We start from the raw sequence: 16,504 nt of genomic DNA on the forward strand, positions 1-16,504 counted from the left end.
CAACAATTTGAAATTGCATTTTCTCACATATTTGAGAGAGAGAGAGAGACACTGAATCTGGGAGACTTTAATAACTAGGAAGCCTTTGCAGTAAAGTAGAGATACTCTTATCTGTATAAACAACAATGTTTGTACAATTATCAGGCTTAACACTTGTACTTTACCCTTATTTATATATGCGTGAAAAATAGAGAAACGAAAGAGCTGATACTAAGCGTGGGTTTCATAATTTAACTGGAGACAGTCATGAAAATCCTCAAGCAAATCGTCAGCCTCAATCCAGCTTTCATTGGACTTAATCCAGTTGACTCAATCGTCATTGAAGAAACAAGCCAACATTAACGTGTGAAAGGAAGGAGCTCATATCATAAAGAGTGGTGTTAGTGTTGGTGACTTCTGAGTGCTCACACCCTGTTCTTTCTGTCTCATTAATTATTAAAATAACCTATGTTTATCAACTGTTTACTTTAGGTGATTGTGAAAAGGAGAAAAACTCAAAAGAATCGGAATTACATTCAGTTGAGAAATCTTCATGTATTGAGCTTGATGAAGATGATTATGACATAGAGTTTGTTCCACCTTCTCCGGAAGAAGGAATGACTTCTACCTCTTCATCCTCTTTAAAGTGCTCTAGGTAAAATAGTTAATAAATTAATAAACATTATCATTTGTTTCTGGGATAGCTGAAATAATTTAACTTAGTTATGTAGTATCATCTCAAAATTAATTTCTTCTAAATGAAAGCATCCAAAAATCCCTATTTATATACATTTTACTTAATTGTTGACATTCTGAAGCTGTAAAGTTCCGTTATGATTAATTACATGGGACTTCTAAACAGTTTTATGTAGTTGATTTTGACATGTGGCATGTCGTCCTAAAAATATATTTCCAAACTCTTGGACCTGAAATGACCCAAAACTAACACTTTATTTGCAAAGTGACTTATAGTAAGTCATGTGTCCTTTTTTTTTTTTTGTCTCCTTTTTTTTTAATCCAAATAGAATCGACCATTGTATTTGTCATTCACTGAATTTTAGTAAATTAGTGACATGATAGTGGTTAGTTGGTAGTATTTTAAGAAAAATAGAGAGTCCACATGGTTCATTAATAGCTTAAAATATATAGTTAGTCATTGTTACCTCCATCCTCACCCCAATCTAAATCACAGTCCTATTGAGTAGTGGGGTGTATACTGTGCTGTTAACCAGTATTTTGTTCGGAAACAAATCCCTCTGACTTGAAGGAAGGAAGGAAGGCAGGAAGACAGGAAGGGAAGTGTTTGCCTGCATAACCTAGTTTCTCTGGGTTTTTGTTTTAACAGGTGGGTTGACATGTTTAAAGAGGTAGAAAAGGTTGAAGTGTTATTGCTGTTTGACAACAAAACTGAAAAACTATAAGAGCTCCTCTTTCCCACCTTCCAGTAGGATTTCAGACAGAATTGTAGAAAGTGAAAAACAAAGCGGGAGTTCATAGAGTGTTCATCAGCATTCTCGTTTAACAGGTGAAGAGGTTGAGGCCCAGGGAGGAGCAGGGCATTGCCCAGGATGATACAGTTGATGGCAAGTAGGCTAAGATTACAGTGTAGTGTTATTTCCTTGGCCCTGTCCTTCCTTGTTGACTGCCTGGCTTTTTTCTTTGTTTATTAAAATGTGTGTGCATTGCACAGATAACACTATAACCACTCTAACGGGATACTTACTGGTAGTCTCAACAGTTCCAACAAACCAAACATTTTCTTTATCCATGTTAAGTTTTTTTTTTTAATTGAAGTCCAGTTGATTGACAGTACTGTGTTAGTTTCAGGTGTACAACATAGTGATTCAGTTTTTTTTTTTAATACACCATTATATGTTGTTACAAGATACTGAGTATAATTCCCTTTGCTCTACAGTAAATCCTTGTTGTTTACCTATTTTATGTATCATAGTTTGTATTTGTATCCCTTACTCCTAATTTGTCCCTCCCATCTCCCCTAGCCACATTAAGTTTTGTTCTTTCTCTACATGTGTGTGTGACTTTTGCATTGCCATAATCAACATGCAGATATAATTTTTTAATCTACTTTTCTCTCAACATTATTTTTAAAACATTTTCCATATTGCTATATGGTCATTATTTTTATTCTTTTAATGGCTTTATTTATTCTTATAATTTATTGAGTAGTCATACTGTGATTTACTTTGCCTAGATTTCAGCAATTGGAAAATGGTTATTTCCAAGGTTGTTCCCAAGGTAAATTCTCTCTATATTTTCCATTGCAACCTCTTATACATACTTGTATATATTACAAAACTGAAATAGAATTTTCACAGATGATACTTTACATGCACTGCACACTTAAATTTTCTGTTATCTTTTATTTCATTTAAAAGTGCTGGTTGTGAATTCTGAGTTAATTTCAGAGGTGTTGTGGTCACATAATATATAACAGAAAAGAGAGCATGTTTTCGTATCTCCTGTATTCCTAAACCTCTTTAGCTGGCCCTCAGAATCCTCAATCTTTAGACCCCAAATACCTTCACAGCTTTATCTCTAGTTATGCTTTTACAGTAACCCTAAGCTCCGATAGCCTAATGGGATAAACTGACAATCTGGAAAACATTGCTAAAAATATAAGGCCCTTTCTTTAATTATAATGTATTATATCATTTTTAAGAATAATATAAAACATAGTTATTCATCACCCTTTGATTTAGGTAGAAGATTGCATTCCAAAGTCTTGCTGTAGAAAAGTACAGTTGATTCCTGGCTATCAAGTAAACAGAATTATCTTTTTTATCTCTCCTTTATAGTCTGTCACTTTTCCCATATCCCTTGTTCAAGGTTTCCTCAAATCCTGCCTTCTTGGCAAAGCCTTAGCAAGTTCCAGAAAGTAGTATCTTTCTTTGGATTGCCACAGTACCCTCTCTGTAACATTCATTTATTACTAATTTATTCTGTTACTTTTAAAGTATTTTTTGTATCCAGTCAGACTGACCATGTTTATATGCGTTAATTTTTTTTGTATAATCTGTATGAGTTAATTTTATATACAGATACACATATATACATGTTGGCATAATAAGAAAAGTCTGGATAAATGCTTTGGAATCCCCAGAAGAGGTGTTAATAACCACATGCTGAAGAAATCAGGAAACATTTGGGCTGGGCCTATAAGAACAGATGTGACGAGATGGAATGGTGGGTTTTCCAGATAGAAGAACAGAGGCAGAATTCCTAAAGTAGGCAGGGCTCATGTGAAGAATGTGTGTGATACAGTGTGATTGGAGTGTGGGGTCCCTGAAGGGGCATAACTGGAGATCAAATTGAAAGGGTCTTTTGTAGCCAGAAGGTGGAAAACTCTGAGAACAAGCCAAAGAGGTTTTAGAATAGAGAAGATACAACATGTTTCTCTTTTCTATTGTATATTGTCTGACCAGCTGTGGAAAATATTAGAGGAAAAAGTATGCATTTGGTCTAGTCTTTACTATGATCGGTTTTATATTTTTTTTTAATTTGTAGTGTATTAAAGGACCTTGACACCTCTGACAGAAAGGATGGTCTTACCCAATCAGAGGACTTGTCATCACCTGAGAAAGTGACTACGCAGCGGCCTGATCAGGAAACCGGCACAGACTGTGACGGTACAAAAGGGTTTTAGACATAACATGTATTGTAACTACTTACTTTTGAAAACAAAGTAGGATTATATTTTTAACTTGTGACTGTATAGTATTAGATGGTGAATTTATAGTTCCTTTTGCTCTAGTAACCAGCATTTGCTGAAACAGTCTCAGAAACTCATAAATTCGTGTTCCCACAAGATGACTTTCTAAACACATAGCATTTTCGAAATTGATAATGAATTATTTCTCATACTGAACCAAAATTTCTCTTTCCTGTAACTTTAATCCTTGTGAGATAAGTCTAAAGCACCTAAGACCACGTAATATTAGATCTTTCACCTCTTCTTCATAGGTGCTGGTTTCTAGACCTTTCATCCTCCTGGTTCTCCTTGTATGTACTCTGGGTTTGGTGCTTGATATCCATTTAGAGTTTAATACATTTTGTTTGTTTGATTTGTTTCTAATTCATTTTTAAATTTTCTATTAAATATCTAGTATAAATAATCCAGTAGCATTACAAGACTTTGAAAAACAGCTGTCTCCCTTCCCACTCCTGATTTCTGTTTCCCAGAGGCCTTTTCAGTCGAGAGATTTGTGTCCTTCTATTCTGAAATTTGTTCTGGTATTATTCCGTTTTATTTTCTTCTTTTTGTTTTTTCTTTTCTCTTTCACTCTTCCTGGAACGTCTGTCATTTGGCTCTTAGACCTCCATTAATTATCTTTCTATTTTCCGTCTCTTTTCTGCTTTCTGGGAGATTTCCTCAATTTTATCATTAATTTTTTTGTATATAAATTTTTACTGAGGTATAGTCAGTTTACAATATTGTGTCAATTTCTGGTGTACAGCATAATGCTTTGGTCATACATGAACATACATATATTGATTTTCATATTCTTCGCCATAAGTTATTACAAGATATTGGATATATTCCGTGGAATTTTTTTGTATCAGATTAATTTCCAAAGCTCTTTTTTATTCTCTGAATATTTCTGTAATGTTTACTATTCTTGTTTGATGAGTGCTGTACTTACGGTGTGTGTGTAGTGGTCTCTCTGTGCTTGTTTCCTCTGAATTTCTTTTTGTTTTTTGGTCTCTAAATTTATTGTTAGAGGTGTTCCTGAAATACCTGATGTCATAGGCACTCTTCTAAGTGCCTTATAATATTTACTAATGTAATTCTCTTTGATCCTTTAAGGTAGTTTCTGTTATCCTATTTTACAGATAAGGAAACTGAGATACAGGAGAGTTAAATAATACACGTGGTCATAGAGTTAGACTGCAGCAGAGCTAGGATTTGAACCCAGCAGTCCTGGGGCTCTTGAGTTTGCATTGATAATGACTGCACTGTACTGTTTATACATCATTAAGTTTCACTAGTAAATGGTTGGCTAGAACAAGGGGAAGAACAAAGTCCTACAGAATGTCATTAGTGGCCTCCCTCTCAGGTGACATCAAACCATTCATCACCACGTCTTGTTCAACTTGTTACAAATCTGCCTTCAAACCACATTTCTCTCCCTTGTCCACGGGGATGCAAAAGACTCAGTCATACGACTCCAGAAGTTCAAGATCTGAGGCAACAAGAGGAAACTGATGGGACATTGGCTCTAGAGTGATACAGATCTGACATACAAGCCTGCCTCCTCCCACTCCTGGCTGTGTGACTATAGCAAATTAGTTAAGCTTCTCTGGACCTCAGTTTCTTCTGTTAAATGAGGAGAATGCTATCTACCTTGCCCAGTAGTTGGCAGTACCCAGTGCACTGTAGGTCTTCAGTAAATGGTAGCTATTGTTATCTGCCAGTCCTTTCAAAGAAGGAAGCACATTAAGATGGCTGGTTTATTTTTATGAACTCTTGCTAACTCTATAATTGTTTCCTCTCCTTCTTAGAGCTCACAAAGCAGGCATTTGATAACATGTTCTAGAATTTTGCCTTGAATTAGCATTAAGCTCACCAGCCTGTAGCTTTTGGCAGTCCCTTTAGAAGTTTTGAAAATTAGAACAATGTTTGCCTGTCTTCACTCTTCCATCAGCTCTCCTGTTCACTAGATGCCTCACGTATCAGCGAGCTTTTCTTTGCAGGTTTCCTTTGTACTCTGAGGTGTAATCTGTCTAGACAAGGAGACTCGAGCTCCTTCCCAATAGCTGTATCTCTCTCCGGGTCTGCCTTGGTTTTCATTTCCTTTGGACCGTTGTTTATCCTCCTCTTTCCAATCTGATGCCCATTCTTCTTGCAGAGAAAACAGATGTCAGTAGGAGTTCAGCAGGTTCACCTTTTTTACCATTTCATACTTTGTGACCCTGTTTGCATCAGTCACTCATAAAAGTCCTCACCTCCCGGGTCATTCTCACACAGACATCTGTGTTATGTCCCCACCACTACCACAGTCTGTCCTCTCCTCTTCTCCTTCCTGCTGCCCTCAGCTGACTGCCCTCAGCCAGCAGTTTCCCAGTAGCCCTACTCTCTTCTCTTACTGTCTCCTGAGAACATTGCTGCCTTGGCAGCCCACTTGAACTGCTGATTTCTCCTGCATACCGTCGGCCTCGGGGTAGGGAGGCATCTTCCTTGCTTCCCATTACTACCCTGACCCATATTTTTCTTTTTTCTAAAACCTCCCCTCCTTTGACGTTCTATGTTTTAATTATATAGCTGTAATTTTTAAAGGATGAGTGGGCTACCTGGATTCAAATGCCCAGACACTGTTACTGGGAATTTCTCTCTCACACCTGCCTTCTCTCTCCGCTCATCCATCCCATCTCCTTCTCAGTCCCGCATTTCCTTCCATCTCTGTTTTCTGCTTTCCCTTGTGTTGATCTTATTTTCAAGCTGTGCTGTCCTGTGTGGTAGCAGAGATGGCCACCAGCAATCTGTCCAGCTTGTTGAAGGGAGAGTCCTCTTTTCCAGTCGTTCAAAAAACTCTCAGACCTAATTCTCATTGAGCTGCCTTATATCAGATGCTGACTGGGGGTGTGGGGATGGGGCTGGGGCTGAGAGTGGTCTCTAAAAAAAAAGTCTTAAGTGCTGTGCTGTTACCATTGAAAAGAAACATGGATGGCTGACAGACCAGAACAAAAGGAGGGTTCCTGCCTGTCCAACCTTTTACAATATACTTTGTGTGGGCATGGTGAGATTTACAGCCGAAGTTAGTAAAAATCATAGTAAATTGATAAACGTCAGTATCTTACAATGACCTTGGTTACCCTATGAGAAAGAATAAGAATTAACATGAAATTAAATGATAACGTAGTTATGAGTGCTCATGATATAGAATAGAGAGAATCTGATTTCAAATTTTTTCATAGGCAGATAATGGGAGAATATATGGTTGTTTGTAATCTTGTTTTTAAACTACTTCAAGTTTTACATGCATGGCTTTCAATATTTTAAGTCTTTTCTTATTGTCAAGGAAAAATATTAACAACGTAATTGCCTTATAGCTAGACAGATAAGTTTACAGCAGCAGCTTATTCGTGTGATGGACCACATCTGTAAATTAGTTGATACTATTCCTGATGACGAGCTGAAAGCTTTGGATTGTGGGAACGAACTGCTCCAGCAGCGGGACGTAAGGTATCTTGATTTTTCTCCCTGTGGAATATATCTGGTTGCATTTCCACCACCACTCTAAGTCGCAAACCTATTGGGCAATGTTTCCAGGTGTTCTGGCTGGAAATTGAATGGGATCATTATCACCATGTCTTAAATTTATTTCCTTTTTCAAACGGTTCCTTTAGCATTTGTATTCAGATTTTTGAGATTGGAAATGAGGATAGATTTTGCCACAATTTGGCATGAAAACTAAAGATAAATGTATGTGGCCTACCATAGCAGACTACTCATATTTGATTTGGTGTTCTGTGCTCTCTCTCCAGAAGGAAACTCCTAGCTGAAGCAGATTTTAATATAAGTGATGCCAGTATTTTTGGCTCAGAGTGGAGATGCAGGCCTGAGTCACTTGGTAACCCCGTGGAGGACCAGGCATCTGTTTCCTCACCTTATGCATTTCTGAAGGGTGATTCTTGTCCTACAGGGAATTCTGTTAAGGCGTTAACTTTACCACACCTTCCCTCAAATTCCATTTCTGCTGGGGAATGTTTGCAGACTACTACCCCGGGAAAGACAGGATTCTCAGCCACCACCAAGAATCTCTTTGAAAGACCGTTATTCAATTCCCATTTACAGAAGTCCTTTGTAAGTAGCAACTGGGCTGAAACACCAAGGATAGAAAAAAGAAATGAAAGTTCTTATTTCCCAGGAAATGTTCTCACAAGCACTGCTGTGAAAGATCAGAATAAACACACTACCTCAATAAATGACTTGGAAAGAGAAATCCAGGCTTCCTGTGATATTGATAATTTTGACATAGATGACTTTGATGATGATGATGATGACTGGGAAAATATGATGCATAATTTAGCAGCCAGCAAATCTTCCACAGCTGCCTATCAACCTATTAAGGAAGGTCGGCCAGTTAAATCAGTATCAGAAAGAATTTCTTCAGCCAAGACAAACTGTCTTCCAGTGGCATCTGCTGCTCAAAATAAAAACCTCTCAGAGTCAATTCAGAGTTACACTGGTAAGTTTAAAATAAATTGAATGCTTATATTTTATTTGAAAACAAAACTGCCCAAAATAGGAATTGTGTAAGGAAAACCATAGCAAATCATCATTGCCTGAAAACGACATTGTTTCTATGCAAATTTCTGCTGATAATATGAATTACAAATCACATTTTCAAAAGCAAGTTGCTCTTTTGTCTCTGTAGCAGCTGTAGTTTTATAAAATGTGTAATTATAACCTATTGTAGTAAAGCTTTAAAGTCATTCCAAATGTGCTTTGCCTTTAAATTAACATTTTTTAGTTCCTAAAACAATAAAGCTCATGAGGGCTAGGTTTTTTAAATGATTGGAGGTGGGGGGGTAAAAGCAAAGCTGAATTTATATGTTTAAAACGTAATTGTGTGTATTTTCAGAATTCTGGATTGATGAGAACTGATCAGTTTATAAAAGGAGAGAAACGTGTTTAATGTCTAAAAATATTAAAATTTAGGGCAGCCTAGGAGAGGTATGAAGTCAGAATTTTTTTAAATCAGTCAAATTATTCCTTTTGCTCTAGAATCATTTTAATTCATTCAACAAGTACTTGTTGGGTGCCCACTCTGTGCCATGTTCTGTGCACAGATCCCGGGAATAGGTGAACTCCTACCCTCTTGGAACTCACAGTTCAGTAAGAGAAGGTTTTGGCAGAGTGAAGTTAGCTGTTGTAAAGGCTGCCGAGAAAAGCCGAAATTAATTTGAAAGCCTTACATCAACCCTATAAAGTTATCACAAATTGTTTTCTTAACTGAAACAAGTTTATACGTATAAGGTTTTGTAAAGTACAGCTCTCCCTATTTTTGCCACTGATGGCTTAATTCCACGGAGATTGTTCTTACAGTTGCACTGTTGACCTTTAAAATAACCATTAATGGATATATTTTTGTACCATGTTTGAATGTGTCATGCTTGGTGTTCACAATTAGCTTTGAGGCAGTTGAGTGTTGGGGTTGGAGTGGCTGCCGGCGCTGGCGTGAGCACCTCTTGTTCCCTGCGCTGAGCCAGAGCTGTGACCACGAGGGTGCGGGACGGGGGCGGAAGTGAGAGACATTATTGAAGAAGGATCAGAGGAAGCTGGGATGCCTGTGAGGTTTCAGACTCGGTGACTGGGAAGACCCTGACACCATTGACAGAAATAAGGGAGTCAGGAGGCAGAGGCAGATTTGAAGAAAAGCCGAGGAGGGTTATTTTAAGGCTTGTTGAGCTTAAAAGTGTTGGGAAGTCATTCAGGTAGAAATGTCTTGCAGGCACTTGAAAGTGCAGGCAGGACTGGAACTTAGGAGGGTGTCAGTTCTTATCTTAAGAGATCTAGGCAGTTCTTTGCACATCAGTGATATTTAAGATCATAGGATCAGAAAAATTCCAAAAAAGAATGTCTGAAGAGCCCAATCCCAAGTGTCTGAAAGATTCCCAAATTTAAGGGACAGGTGGAGGAAGTGGAACCAGGAAAGGGACTTTAAAGTGAGTAGAAAACCACGTTTGTCTTAAAGATCAGGAGAGAAAAGGGGGAGAATAAATAGTAGTAGTAGGTGCTGCAAAAAAAAAAAATCAAGGAAAAACTTGAATCTGAGCCTCAGGAAAAGGGTGGTGGCTTTTGACACTTGGTGGCGAGGAAACCCTGGTAAACAGTTAAAGAAGGGAAATGAACACCAGTGATTTTGCAGGGCAAAGGGTAAAAAAGCTAAAACTGACTTATTACAATAATGCCCTGATTTCTCTTAACATTGATTATTTTCTTAGACAAGTTGGAGCAAAATTTAGCATCCAGAAATCTGAAACACAAGCAATTCCAGAGTCTTAATTTTCCTCATACAAAAGAAATGATGAAGATTTTTCATAAAAAATTTGGCCTACATAATTTTAGAACTAATCAGCTAGAGGCGATCAATGCTGCACTGCTTGGTGAAGACTGTTTTATCTTAATGCCCACTGGTATGTATTTTTAGACATGAATTGGCAGGAATCCATTGGCAGATGTTAAATGAAAGCCCTTTAATAGAAATAAAAAGAACACCTACACAGTATTTCTATCATTTAGGGACCTCTAAACCTCCCGTGCCATAGTTTAGAACATGTATTACCTCGTATCCTCTGTTCCAGTTGTTGACATGATAACATTTATAGCCCTTTTAAGATTTTCAACTCAAAGCTCATTGTGCTGAATTGATCTAGGATTTTCCTTTGGGAATTTTTCTTTTTTCTAGTCTAAATTAACCTGGAACAGGAACCAAAAAATGACTGTCAGAGACCACAACCATTTCTGGCAGTTTACTTGGCACAACCTAGTGTTGCATGGTGGTTAAGATCATCAGCTCTGGAGTGATGGCCTGGACTGAAAGTACAGCTCTGACACTTATTAACAGGATGGCATTGAGCAAGACTTCATTCCCTGAACCCCAGGCTCCTGTGTGTTCGGTGGGGATAATGATGAAGTGCCCACTTCACGAGTGTCGTGAGGATTCAGTGAAAGGCGTTGAGCGTAGTTCTTTCTTGGCCCCAGTTGTGGAAGAGCTCCAGGACTTTCCATTGTGTATTAAAGCTTATAGCAGCTGCTCAATGATTTGTAGTCATCCAAGTAAGAGTATTAAGTAAGTCGTGAGGATAAGAAGCATGGGGAGTTTGGAGTTTCACTACTTAACGTGTTGTCTTCCCTCTGCCTTTTATTTACCTTGTTGTGACCTTTAGCAGTTAGTTATTGCCATCATCATTAAATAATGTTGACTGGGCATCTGAATTTTTCCAGACTGATTTTAAATTTTAGCCAGTGTTGGTCTGTTTAATTGGCAGCACTACCTATTTCATTAACCTGTTGTTCAGTCTGTGTCTTCTGTTTCGACTCCCATTTAATACTCCAAAACTAAAGCTGGAAGGGACCCTGGCCTGATCTAGTCCAGTGGTTTCAGGGCTTTCTGTGATCCTTTACGGTTTCGAGGCACCATTTTTCAGGGTCCTTCTCAAGTAGACTTTTAAAGTAATTCTGTTGCATTTAAGTTTCCTGCCCTGATTCTTGCTTTTGCTATCGTATGTACCTATGTAAGATGTCCTAAAAGATAATTTTTACATATTTAAATTGCCTAAATATTTTGGCTCAAATATGGCACATTTTGGCACCATGGGAAATATCACTCAGTGTCCTATTTGTTAATTACTTTAAGTATTATATGTGATTTACATTGTAACTCTTGCCTCCATCCTCTCAAGACAGAACCTGACAGATTTTTTTTTTTTCTGTCATTTCTTTTAGGAGGTGGGAAAAGTTTGTGTTACCAGCTCCCTGCCTGCGTTTCTCCTGGGGTCACTATTGTCATTTCTCCCTTGAGATCACTTATAGTAGATCAAGTCCAAAAGCTGACTTCCTTGGATGTAAGTTAAAATGAAACACTACCAATTATTTTTTTTTAAATACTAAAAAAAAAAATATATTTCAGTACTCTGGGTAAACTTTTTCATTAAATAGTTCATGAATTATAAGAATAAAGCACTGAAGTTATGTTGTATTTTTAAGTACAAGTCTGAAAATTCTGATGTAGATAACCTTTTGGAGTTCAATCTAATTTCATTGTAGATGAATATATTTTAGTAAGAACTTTTAACCTATATTTTGTGGATGTAAATTTTTTTTCTAATATAAAAGGATTTCTTTTTTTTTTTTAACTACTATCAGATTGGCTTAGTTCTCACTCCCTTAATATTTAAAAATGCATACACATGTGCACGCCCACACACGTGTTCTTTTCCTCCTGACTAAATGCACTCTACTAAATCCTGCATATTGTGATCAAACAGAGCTGTTTTCTGGGTTATGAGCCCCCGTCCCTCAATAAGACCACTGGTTTGATCTTTCTCCCAAAGGACATCTTAGTACAGTGAAGGTAGCTCTTCAATCATTCATGACGTTATGGTCCTTTCAGTGTCTTTATGCATTAAAACCCTGAAAAGACATTTATCTGAAAAAAAAAATATAGCCATACATTAGGACTGTTTGCTGAATTCATATTTATCTTAGTTACAAGTATGACAAGCTAAGGAAGTAAAGAAAAGAGAAAAAAGAAAAGAAAGTAAACGATGGGAAGAGTATTTTGACATATTAAATGAAACATGTACTGATTATTATTTTATGTTGAGATTCTCTTTCCTTTGACAGATTTGACATTTGACTTATAAAATATTTATAAAACCTAAGGGTAAATGTAAACGAGTCAGATTATATGTGTAAAATTTTAATTGTTTATTGCTCTTACACTTAGATTCCAGCTACATATCTGACAGGTGATAAGACCGACTCAGAAGCAACAAGTATTTACCTTCAATTATCAAAAAAAGACCCAATTATAAAACTTCTATATGTTACTCCAGAGAAGGTTTGTATTTATATAATTATTTTAAAATATGATTTTAAAGCTGTTTTTTAAAAAAAAAACAAACAAAAAAACCGAGTTCTCCCTACTGAGTAGGGGAAAACCCAGTCTTTCCCTTCTGTGTTTCTCTCCTTTACTATTCACATAGAATGTTTCACTCTAGTCCACAAATGTGTGGAGGTTTTTCCTTATATCACATGATTCTCTGTGACAACAGCTGGGTATCTTACAATTTAATTCAGTTCTGACACTGTCTACCCAGAGACAGTGTCAGATCCCACAGGCTAAGAGCTCAGTCCCATGCAGTTGTTACCACTCTGCTCCAGGTGCCAGTCCACAGGTTACCCACAGCTTCTGTCCAGCTTGGCTGCAAATCGGAGATTCCCATGACCTCATCCCCCTTGAAATCAGTTACTTACTACAGCAGCTCACAGAACTCAGAGAGACACTTAAAGGATATGATAAAGGACCCAGATGAACAGCCAGATGAAGAATCGCACAGGCTAGTTCTGGGAGGGTCCTGAGCACAGGAGCTTCTGTCCCTGTGGAGTTGAGGTGGGTCACCTTCCTGATATGGATATGTTTGACAACCTGGAAGCTCTCCAAACCCCATTCTTTTGGGATTTTGTGGAGGCTTCCTCACATAGGCATGAACAATTACTAATTCCGTTTCTAGACCGTCTGCCCTGACTGGAGGATGGAGGTAGGACTGAAAATTCCAAGCTTCTAATCATAGCTTGGTCTTTCTGGTGACCAACCCCAACCCAGGAGCCCACTCAGAGTTGCCTCTGTAGAAAAAAGATGCTCCTAGTACTCTTATCACTTAAGAATTTATGAGGGTTTCAGGAGCCCTGTGCTAGGAACTGGGAAACTAGTATATTTTTTCTATTATCTCATAAAAGCCCTCTAGAATACATATGTTTTTAAATTTTTGACATAATTTCTGATGTACAAGTATAGTGCAAGAATTCTGTATAACTTTCACCTGGAAACCCCAAATGATAACATAGTACTGTAATTGCTGTATCATTCTTTCTCTCTGTTTTTCCATTAAACATTTGAGAGTAAGTTGCAGACATGATACCCTTTTAACCCTAAATACTTCCCTGTACATTTCCTAAAAACAAGGAATTCTCTTCATAACCTCAGTACAGTTCATCAAAATTAGAACATGTTCATTGATACAATACTATTACTTAATCTGTAAACCTTTTTCCAATTTCACTAGTTGTCCCAATGATATCCTATGTAGCAAAAGAAAATCCTAGATTATGCACTGCATTCAGTTGTTGTCTCTTTAAACAGTTTCTCTCTGTCTTTCATGATTGTGACAGTTTTGAAGAGTGAAAGCCAATTGTTTTGAGGACTGTCCCTCAATTTGAGTTTATGTTTCCTCTTGATAAGATTTATGTTACTCATTTTGTTGAAAATATCAACGAATGTGGTAATACGATCTCAGTGTGTCCTGTCAGGAGGCATCTGATGTCCTTTCATCCCGTTACTGGTGGTGGTAGTTAACTTTGATCGCTTGGCTAAGGTGATGTCTGCCAGATTTCTCCACTGAAATTACTTTTTAAAAAAATTATTAATTACAAAAATAAATGTAATTTTTTTTTGGTAATTGTAGGTATCCTGTTGTGGAATACTCTGAGACTATGTAAATATCCTCTTATACTCATCAGACTTTTACCCAAGAGTTTTATCATCCATTGATGATTTCCCATCAATTACTATAATAATGGATGCCAAGTGATGATTTTTCTTTTCTTTTTTTTTTTTTTTTTTTTTTTTTTGGCATTCTGCTGTAAGGATGAGCTTTCCTTTTCACCCACATATTTATTTATATCAATATGAAATAATGGATTCTTAATGTATTCAGTAGGTTATAATTACCATTATGTATTTTGATGTTCTAATTATACTAGATTTGGTTAGTGGGAAAGCTCCACCAAATTGGCTTCTGTGTCTCTTTGACATGTCTTTTAAGACAAGGATGCCAGATATGGTCATTGCTACTGGAATGTCATTGCTTCCAAGCCCAGTTATGGGCAGAGCTACGAAATAGAAATAAAATGTATATATATATTTCCCCCAAACAACATGCGAGCGTGTAACACACATCTGTAACCCTGTTACCAATATAAACGTGTGGTGGCCCCAGATACATTGAGGCAGAAAAAATGTTTTAGACCCACTGACCTAATACATAACCATTTGCTAAAAGTGGGTGAAGATTCTGAAATGTCTCATTTGCTATTTTCTATTCTTCTAATTCTCTTCTTTGATTGAAATCAGAAGCAGTTTTATGTGGGGGTTTTAATACAGCTTAAGTTGTAATGGAATTTAAAGGCAGCCAAATCCTTAAGGTGATATGTTTAAATGTTTTAAAATGTCTAATGCATTTCTGGTCTAGGTCTGTGCAAGTAACAGACTGATCTCTACTCTGGAGAATCTGTATGAGAGGAAACTCTTGGCCCGTTTTGTTATTGATGAAGCACATTGTGTCAGTCAGGTAAATACTGTTTTCTGTATCCTGAAATGCCTAAATATATACTACCAACCGTGTATACATTTTCAGAACTGAAGAGGAAAACATATTGAGTGAATTATTCTGCTATTTCACTGAAGAATAAGGTGGTTCTTAATATAATGAGTAGTGTTTGCTTTTTATAAGTAAGATCCAAATAGTCTGAAAAGCATTTTTTTTTCCAACTAGTGGGGACATGATTTTCGTCAAGATTACAAAAGAATGAGCATGCTTCGCCAGAAGTTTCCCTCTGTTCCAGTGATGGCTCTTACTGCCACAGCTAATCCCAGGGTACAGAAGGACATCCTCACTCAGCTGAAGATTCTTAGACCTCAGGTGTAAGTTGTTGAAAGTTATTAATTTTAAAACCCTGGGGCAGTGGTTCCTGGATGGCTGCACAGTAGAATCATCTATGGAACTTTAAAAATCCCAATGCCCAGATTGCATCCAGTGCCAGTTAGATCAGAATTTGAGGGCTGGGAGGCAATATGTTTTTTAAAATCCCCGAATGGTTCTAATGTGCAGCAAAATGGTGGGACCCAGAGCCCTAGGGCTTTTTCTTCGCTTACTGAAATTAAAACTCTATCCTAGTACCTATTTTGAAAGTAGGGATAAAGTGCGTGGCGAACCTGTTAAACCCTGGGATAGTCTCAGTGATAAATTGACTTTTTATTTATCTAATTTTGGTTCCCATATATCCTAGAGTATACATGATAAAGTGAACAGATGACCCTGCTCTGTCATTTTTCTCTGATGTCCCAATTATATCTACAATGTTGAAAACAGTCCAGAAACTATGTATAACAGCTTTTTTTTACTTGATTTCATCTCAACAGCAAAGTGCTTCTTGTTGCCACCAGATCTATAATTATTCAGTAACAAAAAAACCACTATAAAAAATATCCTCACATTTATAGGTTGTACTGAATTATTTTGTGTCTCTACATGACTTTGTAGAGACAGGTACATTCTCTGACAGGTTCATCCACTTAGCAAATATTTACTTAACAGCTGTTGTCTACCAAAGTTAAAATATTTTTTCCTTCTAATTTATTAGTACTTTGAGATTGAGGAATGTCTGAAGGAATAATGACTAATGTATTTGGGAGAATTTTTAAAGCTTTGTTCATTTAGAAATAAAGAGGGTAAGGTGGCTCTGTAAATATTGTAGTCAGTAAAAACAACAAAAGCATCTTGGGGGGTTATGAGAAGAACCACGAAACCATGAAAGTGCCACGTGAAGGGTGTGAGGGGGTTACGAGGTGGAGCTGCAAAGACCTTTGCAGGTTAAACTGGCATTCTCAAGCCCAAGAATTTGGGAGTCCTCAGAATTTTGTGCATGTAAACACAAAATTTGGAATACAGGATTTTAATTTAATCTCACTTGCAGAGGAGTGTTTGTATAAAATTTGGG

At 37.2% G+C, this 16,504-nt stretch overlaps 1 protein-coding gene across 3 annotated transcripts in view; it reads left to right on the forward strand.

Moving 5' to 3' along the window:
- BLM (BLM RecQ like helicase) overlaps positions 1-16,504 on the forward strand; it is a 65,281-nt gene that overhangs the window by 15,991 nt on the left and 32,786 nt on the right. For 2 of the 3 annotated variants that reach the window (XM_006192599.3, XM_014565970.2), the window contains exons 4-12: positions 472-634; positions 3,505-3,626; positions 7,048-7,180; positions 7,483-8,186; positions 9,946-10,137; positions 11,450-11,568; positions 12,453-12,566; positions 14,977-15,075; positions 15,280-15,428. In XM_006192599.3, the coding sequence (XP_006192661.2) occupies positions 472-634; positions 3,505-3,626; positions 7,048-7,180; positions 7,483-8,186; positions 9,946-10,137; positions 11,450-11,568; positions 12,453-12,566; positions 14,977-15,075; positions 15,280-15,428 (1,795 nt within the window). The remainder of the gene's footprint in view (positions 1-471; positions 635-3,504; positions 3,627-7,047; positions 7,181-7,482; positions 8,187-9,945; positions 10,138-11,449; positions 11,569-12,452; positions 12,567-14,976; positions 15,076-15,279; positions 15,429-16,504) is intronic. The other variant, XM_032468897.1, reaches the window with a different exon arrangement.

Source organism: Camelus ferus, chromosome 27 (assembly GCF_009834535.1).
Source record: "Camelus ferus isolate YT-003-E chromosome 27, BCGSAC_Cfer_1.0, whole genome shotgun sequence".
NCBI classification, from domain to species: domain Eukaryota; kingdom Metazoa; phylum Chordata; class Mammalia; order Artiodactyla; family Camelidae; genus Camelus; species Camelus ferus.